This window comes from Otolemur garnettii, unplaced genomic scaffold (genome assembly GCF_000181295.1).
Source record: "Otolemur garnettii isolate 467f Iridium unplaced genomic scaffold, OtoGar3 scaffold00047, whole genome shotgun sequence".
NCBI lineage: Eukaryota > Metazoa > Chordata > Mammalia > Primates > Galagidae > Otolemur > Otolemur garnettii.
Genome location: NW_003852442.1, coordinates 9,307,060 through 9,317,113, shown reverse-complemented (window position 1 = coordinate 9,317,113; position 10,054 = coordinate 9,307,060). Strand labels below are relative to the sequence as shown.

The 10,054-nt window shown below is 45.1% G+C and overlaps 1 protein-coding gene across 5 annotated transcripts in view; it reads right to left on the bottom strand.

Annotated features, from left to right (window-relative positions):
* Window positions 1–9,023: 9,023 nt before the first annotated feature.
* The window catches only part of PDPR (pyruvate dehydrogenase phosphatase regulatory subunit), a 53,249-nt gene continuing 52,218 nt past the window's right edge, over window positions 9,024–10,054 (bottom strand). For all 5 annotated transcript variants that reach the window (XM_023514123.1, XM_023514122.1, XM_012806169.2 and 2 more), the window contains one exon: window positions 9,024–9,575. In XM_023514123.1, the coding sequence (XP_023369891.1) occupies window positions 9,171–9,575 (405 nt within the window). In that variant the 3' untranslated portion in view covers window positions 9,024–9,170. The remainder of the gene's footprint in view (window positions 9,576–10,054) is intronic.

Below are 10,054 nucleotides of genomic sequence, written 5' to 3'. Positions count from 1 at the left end.
AAAAAAAAAAAAAAAAAAAAAACTCCTGGCTTCAGATGATCCTCCTGCCTTGGTCTCCCAAAGTGCTGGGATTACAGGTGTGAGCCACCATACTGGCCCCTTTAGTACTTTTTATAAGGCGTATCTGCTCACATCAAATTCTGTTTTTGTTTATCTAAGAATGTTTGTATTTCATCTTCACTTTTGAAGAACAATTTGCTGGGTATAGAATTCTTGGAATAGGTTTTTTTCCTTTTAGCACATTAAATATGTCATCTGCCTTCTTCCTCCATTGTTTCTCATAAGACATCAGCATTTAATCGTGAGGCTCCCTTGTACATGCTGTGGAGTTTCTTCTCTTGATGCTTTCATAGTTTTGCCTTCCTTTTTTTAATTTCTTAATTTTTTAAAACTTTATTTATTTTATTATTTTTTTTTTGTTCATGCATTTTGGCCAGGGCTGGGTTTAGAACTCATCACCCTTGGTATATGGGGCTGACACCCTACTCACTGAGCCATAGGCACCACCCAATTTCTTAATTTTTTGAGACAGAGTCTCACTCTGTTGCCCTGGGGTTGAGGGCTGTGGTGTCACAGCTCACAGTAACCTCAAACTCTTGGGCTTAAGTGATTCTCTTGCCTCAACCTCCTGAGTACCTGGCACTACAGGCCCCTGCCATCACGCTATTTTTAGACACAGGGTCTTGCTCTTGCTCAGGCTGGTCTCCAACTCCTGAGCTCAAGTAAGCCACCCATCTCAACCTCCCAGAGTGCTGGGATTACAGGTGTGAGCTACTGCACCCAGACTTACAAGTGATTCTCTTGTCTCAGCCTTCCAAGTAGCTGTGAATAAAGCCACCCACCACAATGCCCAACTATTTTTTTTTTTTACAGTTTTTGGCTGGGGCCGGGCTTGAACCCGCCACTTCTGGTATATGGGGTTGGTGCCCTATTCCTTTGAGCCACAGGTGCTGCTCTTTTTTTGTTTGGTTGGTTTTTTTTTTGAGACAGAGCCTCAAGCTGTCACCCTGGGTAGAGTGCAGTGGCATCATAGCTCACAGCAACCTCCAACTTCTGGGCCTAAGCGATTCTCTTTCCTCAGCCTCCCAAGAAGCTGGGGCTACAGGAGCCCACCACAATGCCTGGCTTTTCTTTTTTTTGGTTGTAGTTTTCTTCGTTGTTTGGCAGTCCCGGGGTGGATTTGAACCCACTAGCTCTGGTGTATGTGGCTAGTGCCTTAGCCGTTTGAGCTATAGGTGCCAAGCCATTTTGTTTTGTTTTTATTTTTAGTAGAGACAGAGTCTTACTCTTGGTGAGGTGAGATGATTGCTTGAGCTCAGGAGTTTGAGGTTGCTATGAGCTATGACGGCATGGCACTCTAGCCAGGGTGACAGAGTGAAACTCCATAGCACAGTGGTTACAGTGCCAGCCACATACACTGAGGCTGGCGGGTTCGAACCCAGTCTGGGCCAGCTAAACAATTACAACTGCAACAAAAAAATAGCCCGGTGTTGTAGCGGATGCCTGTAGTCTCAGCTAGTTGGGAGGCTGAGGTAAGAGAATTGCTTAAGCCCAAGAATTTGAGGTTATTGTGAGCTGTGATGCCATGATGCCATGGCACTCTACCGAGGGCAAAATAGTAAGACTCTATCCCCCCCCCAAATCTATCTATCTATCTATAAATAAAAGCTGGTAGTGAAGGAAAGAACATCTTAGGAGTAGAGGTTCTGTTGGGAGGAGACTATTCACACTCCTGTGTCTAAGGGACCCAGATGGCTTTACAGGAGTTAGTCCTTTGTGGAAATGAGTTGGGGAGACTCGGAAACCAACTATCCTTTTGAAGTTGCTATCATCTTCATAACTGTTACATTTAAACAGGTCACCCAACTGAGAGATGCCATGGCAATCATAGTTCACTGCAGCCTTGAACTCCTGAGCTCAATTGGCCTTCCTCAGCCTCCTGAGTTGTTCAGGGATGCCCACCATGCCCAGTTTCATGAAGTAGCAATGAAAATAATTTTATGGTTGGGGGTCACCACAACACGAGGAACTGTATCAAAGGGTCACATCATTAGGAAGGTTGAGAACCACTGGTCTAGAGGATAATAGCAGCAGAGTGGGCCCAGCTAATCTAAGGGCTGAAGCACAAACATCCAGACACATTCAGGGTCTTGAAGGATTGGAGAGCACCAGGTGTTCAAAACACCAAATGCTTGGCCATATCTGCTCACATATGCTATACAGATGTGCAGGGGAAAAATAACTCTCTGGGCTTGGATAATTGGACCTAATTCCAAGGCTGCATCCTGGAGGAAGTCTACACTAAGCCCACATAGTAAACAAGCCACAATGAACTCAGTTATCAGCAGCGTTGGCACTTGGAGACTCCAGCCCAGCTCCCACAGCAAGCAACTGGCAAATAGGTCCAGGCCCAGGTCCTTTGTTCTCTAGCTGGGTGTCTCTCAGCCTCTTTGCTGCGTTCAGTCTTGCTTTTCTCCCACTGTCTCCTACTATCTGGGAGAAACCCAAGGACCATGCGGTTTGCCTCTAGGAGTAATGAAAAGGCAGCTGTCATGCATGGAAAGATGCCACAATGGGCCAAATATTTTAATGCATTATTTGAGTCTCACAAAAACGCTCTGAGTAAGTTTCACCATCCAATTTATACTCAAGTAAATGGAGGCCTAGGAAAGGTAACCAACTTCCCGTGGTCTTACACCAAGGAATAGGCAATTCTGGCCTTTAGGTCAAGCCCAAAGTCACAATCTTAACACATCATGATAATCAGAGGTTCTGAGGGGCTTGAGGCAGATTATACCCCAGATCTAAGTGTCTGAGGGTCCCTAACTCTACAGAGCCTTTCACATGGACAAGCAGCTGGAGGAAAAGGGCACATCCCTCTTGTCAAGGCTGCTCCCAAGGAGCCCCATCTCAGTCCTGTGTCGCAGAGGCCACACTGGTCATCAGCCTTGGCAGGGAGATTTGATGAGTCTGACTTGGGTTTCTAATTGATCCTGACATGGTTGCACACAGCACGCAGGACACTGTGAGCCCAAGAAAACTCAAACCCCACGTTGCAGCGTGGTGTGCAGTGATACCTACTGGCCTATGGATGGGGACCACAGCAATCGAGGAATCACACCTGATGGAGGAGGCAACTGGGTTATCATTCCATTGGTAAACAGTCATTTAAAACATTTTAAACCTTTTGTATCTTTAAATGTCAAAAACATTTTAAAGCTTTGAGTCTCTACTTTTCGGCATTCATTTAATTATCTATTAAATGGTAGGTGTTGGAGTTTCAAAGCTGAGTCCTCCTCAGAGGAATTTATAGAACCAGTAGGGGAGAAAAAGTAAAGGGTGCAGTAGTTTCTTGTTGTTTTGTTTTCAGAGAGGGTCTAGCTCTGTCATTGTGACAGAGTGCCGTAACAATCATAGCTTACTGCAGCCTTGAACTCCTGAGCTCCAGTGACCCTCCTCAGTCTCTTGAGTTGTTCAGGCATGTGCCACTATGCCCAGATAATTTTTCATTTTTCTTTTTCTAGAGTTGAGGTCTTGCCACTGTGGTAGGTACAAATGTTTTTTTTTTTTTTTTTTTTTTGTAGAGACAAGAGTCTTTATCACCCTCAGTGGAGTGCTGTGGCGTCACACAGTTCACAGCAACCTCCAACTCCTGGGCTTAGGTGATTCTCTTGCCTCAGCCTCTGGAGTAGCTGGGACTACAGGTGCCTGCCACAACACCTGGCTATTTTTGTTGTTGTTGCAGTTTGACCGGGGCCGGGTTCTTAACACTCCACCCTTGGTATATGGGGCTGGTGTCCTACCCACTGAGCCACAGGCGCAGCTGGTGCAAACGGTTTTATGTACCCTGTGTGTCCTCTGTGATGGCAAATACATAGACCAGGTCGCTGCACTTGATGAACACTTCACCAGTGGACACGACGAGAGTCATTACAATGTTTGTTTATTCATTTACAAATCTTGTAACATGAAGAAGGAAATCTTGCTGGAAACCTAGCTTAACAGAAATACAGTGCACAATGTTAATACCATCTTCACGGGGGCAGAAATACTCCATCACCCTGTGTGCCCAAAGTCACTGGGCTTCCTTGAAAAAGACCCCGTTTACTAAAGTGCCTTAGACGCTTCAGGACCACATTCTAACTCTACACAGAACAGAAAAGGGCTGAGCTGAACCGCACATTTACGGACAAAGATCATGAGTTATCGTACTTTACAGTAATTACAATGGTGTTTTTATACATCCCAAGTGTTGACTGGAGAGTAAAGTGTTAACTGTGCTGCTAGAAAACCCCTCCCTGGAAGAGCTTCCTACCTCATGCTCTGAGGAAGGGGAGGCTATCTGGGGTGGCTGGGGGCCCACACACTGAAAGGAACTTTCTCATTCTTCCCATCCACTATCTGACATTCTGGAGTGTAAGGCACTAGAACTGGCTTAGAGAAAAGGGGCTCCCTGCTCCAGTTCTTGGTGTGCAAAGGAAATCCTGATAAAGGTATTTTCAAACTGATGCTAAAAATATCTTTCCCATCTCTTGTAATTTCTGTCCTGGACAGACAGGCAAACAAGAAGGGAGAAGATGTTTACAAAGGATAAAAACAGGTGCACCTAAATATGAGAAAAATGGCCCGTGAGGAAATGTGTAACTCTCTGCAGATGCAGACTCTGCTCAAAGAAGTCAAGAATCACATATAGGGAACGACTGATATTTAATGGACAAAGAGAAGGCAAAGAGATACAAAAATACTCAGTCCTCTTGAAAAATAGTGCATTGGTAGTGACGAAGGGCTGCCAAGGCAAGCCCGAGTCTGACAGTGAAGGAGCCTAACAACTCAGCACCTTGGAGTGGAGGCAGAGTGGTGGTGGGAGGGGGGCGCTGACAGACCCATGGCTCACTCACCACTTCCTGCGTGCACACGGGGCAGGGGTAAAGCCTCAAACATCCTATCCTTCCTTCCACTCAACTGTGCGTCTCCTGAATCCATGCACCTGCAAATGACATGAACATTCTTTACTCTTAAGAAAAATTTCATTATATTATGTTGGTAAAATCTTGCTTATATCAATGTCTGTGAGGGGCATGTGTGTGGCAGAGGGCAGAGAGAAATTAAAATGGTGGAAGATTATTCTTCTGAATTAACCACTGCTGACCAAAACTATGCCTTAGGTATTAAAGAACTCTGTTGACTACACTGGCCAATAAGCAACAGAGACATAAAAACGAACCTTGTAGCTAATCTCCAAAAGCAAGCCAGTGTACAATCTTCTAGAAGATTCCATCTATGTATTTCAAGTTCTCAAAAATGGTGTAGACTCACGCAAATGGCAGCACATGTGTCCAGAAGCCAGAGGATAAACAGAGCCAGAATCAAGGTTGTGGGTCCTCTCTTAGGGAAGCCACTGTCATTCCTGTACAGATACTGCCACCAACATGGCAGGGTAATCTTCTAGGCATTTCAAAGCCATGCAAAGGCGGGATAACATACCATCAAAGCTGAAGGCTGGTTTTCATGTCTTAAGTTACTTTCTTAGAAACAAAGGCCCAGGAAAGCAAGCAAAGCTGTGTGCAGGAGAGACTGCCCAGGGACAGCATACCTCCCAGTGAGAGCCAAACTGAAGTGATTAGACTTTCCTCCTGCAGAAATGGAATCTCTGGGGCTATAGTAAAGTTGTTTAATCACTGGGCTAAAGGGTCTCTTGACTTTGGGGGCACAGGGACCCTGGGAAGAGCACAAGAAATACAGTAGTAATCATCCACGTTTATCTGCTGGAGCTGTCCTGCTCAGGAGGTGCTATGTGACTATAATGCAGGGTCAAAGGACATCAAATAGCCTATCTAAGTGGTTAGTTCTTGTCCCCTTTTGCTCTTAAAACTTTCTCAGAGCTTTTCTGACTTCCACTCTGCTATCACAGAAGAGAAATCCGGATGCAAGCTTAAGTGTAAGTCAAACAACTGTGGCAACCTTACATGTGACCCTGGGCAACAAAGGGGAAGTAATGGAAGATATTTCAAGGCAGGAGAAGGTGCACAGAACACTTCCAAACCCAGCTCTTCATCTGTTCGAGGCCAATACACTTTCTGTTCCTAGGTTCAAAAAGATTCTTTAACTGAACATTCAGACAACAGAAAGCAGTGCCCTCCCCCATGGAGAGCACACAATGTGATGATGGACCATTTCAGAGACAAAAAAGTACCCAATTCCCTGAAGCTAAAAAGTCCAGCTACCCATTCACAGGAGTCTGGAATCCTTCAAATCTCTAGGGACAGAAGACAAACTCATCAGCTCCCAGAGTGAACTGAAACGACACACAGATGGGGTCTTCGATTATCCTTCCTCACTCCTGCTGGGTTTGCAGCTAGGCCTCTAAATCTAGAGCTCTACTGGCACTGCTTGCTTGCTTGAGAGGATACTGTCATTCAGGAGCCCAGCTCTGACATCAGTGGGTCAGGAAGATTATGTGGCTCTCCCCTATTGACAGTATAAAGTACTTGTGACACTGGACAGAGGCAAAACATAAGGTAGAGGCAGGGATGAGACACTCACCAGTAGACCTGCTTGTTTAAAGAGCTCGCATCAGACTGAATAAAGAAAAATGCCAGACTCAAAACTGTTTACATGTGAAGGAACTGGGAGAGACTACAAGGATGAACTGTAAAGTGCTAAAAAATCTGTATGTTTCAGGGCACTCAATAACAAGTGATGCCCCAAAAGATCAATGCCAGGTTAGAGTCTGAGGAGTGTGGCCCTATTACAGACAAGGAGTTTCAAAGTGCAAAGCGGGGAGAATGTGACATGAGCAAACACGAGGCCAGTACTTCCAGCTCCAGTTCAACAGAAAGTCACTGCATGATTTTGGACATAGCATCAGAGTTCCCTCCTACTTCTTAGAAAGGAAAGCTAATTAATAAAACAGTAATTAGCTAGAGATTAACAAACACAGAAAAAACTGGCCCAAATGGTAAAACTATGCGGGACGTATTTCTGATGAAAATTCTATTTGAAAAATACACTGTGATGATAGCATTATCTAAATTTAAACTATAGAGATAGGTTTTGTTTTTCAATTTCTATTTTTTAAGTGGTGACACTTCTATGTTACAGTTAAATAGCAAATTTACTGCCATAGTTAAGGTTGGAAGAATTATATTTTATGCACAACTGATTTTCTTTTGGATTGATTACAAATAAGTTTTCATTTACAAAGATGACTTTGGAGTGGTGCAAATGCTGGGTCTCAAAGGGCAGGGACACCTGTGGCTCTCCATCATGTTTCCATTTTCCCAGCTGGGATGGCAACATTTGGCCAAGGGCTTGGCCCTGCTTTCCCAAGTCCTTCCCAGCTGCTGTTCACTGCTCAGCTCTCCAGTGAGGCAACGACTCTCCTCTTCACCTAGAAGCAGCACCTCTAGGCTAGTTAAATATACATTTGCTCCAAAATAGCCAGGCTCCCAAGAGAATTCTAATCATATGCTCCCTTAATAAACCAAATAAGACAGCCCAGAAAGGTGGACACTGAAGTCAGTAATCAAGTAGGAGGATCTAGCTGGAGAAATGGCAAGAAATGTCTAGAAGGAGCCAGTGTGACTAAGGGGAATAAGAGAGCCCAGAGAACCAGCAGAGGGGAAGACATCTGAGAAATGCTCCCATTACGTGAGTGATCACTTTGAATCTACTTACAGACATACCAGAGCTAATGCTTCCAAGACTCCGAGACACCAAAGGCTACAAATGAATTAAAATCTCTAGTAACAGTTTGTTTGCACTTTAAAAATTCAGATTAGGGCAGTTATATGCAGAGGGAAAAATTAAATGTTGAAACTGGATAATATCATCTGAGACATCCATGTTTCAACTTCAGAAAGCAGAGATACTGCTTAAAAGTGTGCAGAGCACCCTTGGGGGTACCCCGAGTCATTTTCTATTCCAGAGGATATGGAGGGATGACTGGATGGGAAAAAACAGTCTGGAAGAGGAGGAGAAAAGCTATCTTCTAGTCTTATGCAACTTTACCCTTACACTCAGAAAGCTCAGTGGACGGACATGGGTCACCTACATGCGGCTTTTGTTTTTTCTGTGCCAGAGGAAGTAAAACCTGGCGTTGCAGTAGCCCTGTGGACTCAGCACAGCCAGCAGGGCTGAGTTACTTGGGATGACATACCTGCTACCTCCCGTTTGTGATCTACAGGGAGAGAAATGCATGCTGAGCTCATGGGCTAACTGCGAAGGGGACAGGTGAAGCTGACTTAAGGAGAAAACATTGGAGAAGAGGAAAATCTAGATGGGATGGCTGAACTTGGAGCTGGAAGGAAAGCAGCATCATTTTAACAGCAGAAAACTCAGGATCGTCAATGGGGTACTTGCTGGGGTCAGACCCCTTCAGGTAGGAAAAGCAACACAAAAGGCAACATGGTTTTTCCCTTTCAAACACCGTGACTTAGTAGTTTACTCAGTTAAGAAAGAACAACCACCTTACTATAGAGAGTAGCAAGAGATGAAGAAAATTATAGGCAGGCTGCCCTAACTCAAAGTCTGCTAACTGGTTCCATATGGAGGATGAGGATGGTGCCAGGATAACTGTTTATCTCCGCTACAGACCAGACAAGGTCCACATGCTGCCTCTCATCAGTGAGGTAGATGATCATCCTCTTGCTAGAGGTATCAGGTGCCAACCCACAGTGCAATGGGACAGGAGAATGAGCCGCTTGGCTGAAAGGCACAAGCTACTCCACAGAGCTGTGTCAGACACAGAGCAACCCCACCAAAATTAACAGATTACTCCAAAAAGCTTAGCCTGAGGGGCCTGCACAACACCTGCTTGCCTTGCTTTGAGATGCACATTTGAAATCACGGTAACCCACTTCTGCAAGGGAGCCTGCTTCTGTCCTGCCTGTCAGACATACTTCCTGCCACCACAGGAGTCTGAGTGGAGGGGAGGGAAGAAGAGCCCAGAGTGAGTATTAGGAAGGGGACAGCAAAAGGAGGAGAAGATGGAAGGATAAGAGAGGATGCAAAGCAAAAGTTTAAAAGGATGTCAAATTCAAAATTATATCAAGGAGATGAAAGAGAAGGAAGGCAAAGGTTTGCTAAAGAGGGATAAAGTCAAACAGAAGAGAAGCTCTGAGCTGGTGCTTCTGTGGGATGAAACAATGGGAGGAGAAAGGGCGATGGCATTATTTCCCATGCAAGTCACTCATTTCCATGTCATCCTTTCGGCGTTTGTGGGTGAAGAGAGAGGCAATTGGGTACAGCTTGGCCTTGGCCTGGAACCGGTGTCCTGCAATGTCAATTTCATACTCTCCCCGGTTGATGAAATCTGCTGTCACCACCTGCTCTTCCCCAGTGTCCTCGGAAAAATTGTGCACAAAACCCAGGCAGACGTGGCGCTCCAGGGAGTAGCTATAGGCACTGCTGGTGGTCTTGCCAACATATTGTCCATTCCGGTAGATGGGCTCACCCCACCATGGCCAAAGGTCTAGGTCTGTGTCGTGGTCATCCAGGATGAACATAGTGAAGCGTTTATATACCCCATTCTGCCTCTGTTGCAGCAGGGCATCCCGACCAATGAAATCCATGCCCTGAGAAAGAGAAGAACTGCTGAGTTGTCTATCAGCACTCTGACTCTTGGCATAAGCAGCATAACCACGGTCCCCTGGTGTCACTGGGGTGCAGCAGGCTCCTCCATTATATAACCCCCAGCAACTTTTGGGAAATGGTGTACTTTTCACCATGTAGAAACTACATTCACAATATAAAAGGGACTTTCAAGAATTTTTATAACAGAGGTACATATTTTTCTTTTTTCTGTTTTATAAACAGATTTCAATCACAAGAACACACAGAATGAAAGCATTAAGGAAGAAAATTCAAGACTAGGGTGGTGCCTGTGGGTCAAAGGAGTAGGGCACCAGCCCCATATGCTAGAGGTGGTGGGTTCAAACCCAGACCTAGCCAGAAACTGCAAAAAAAAGAAAAGAAAATCCAAAACTAAAAAAATAATTGCTGGACTTGTTTTAGAAAAATGTTTTGGCGGCTCGGCGCCTATAGCTCAACCGGC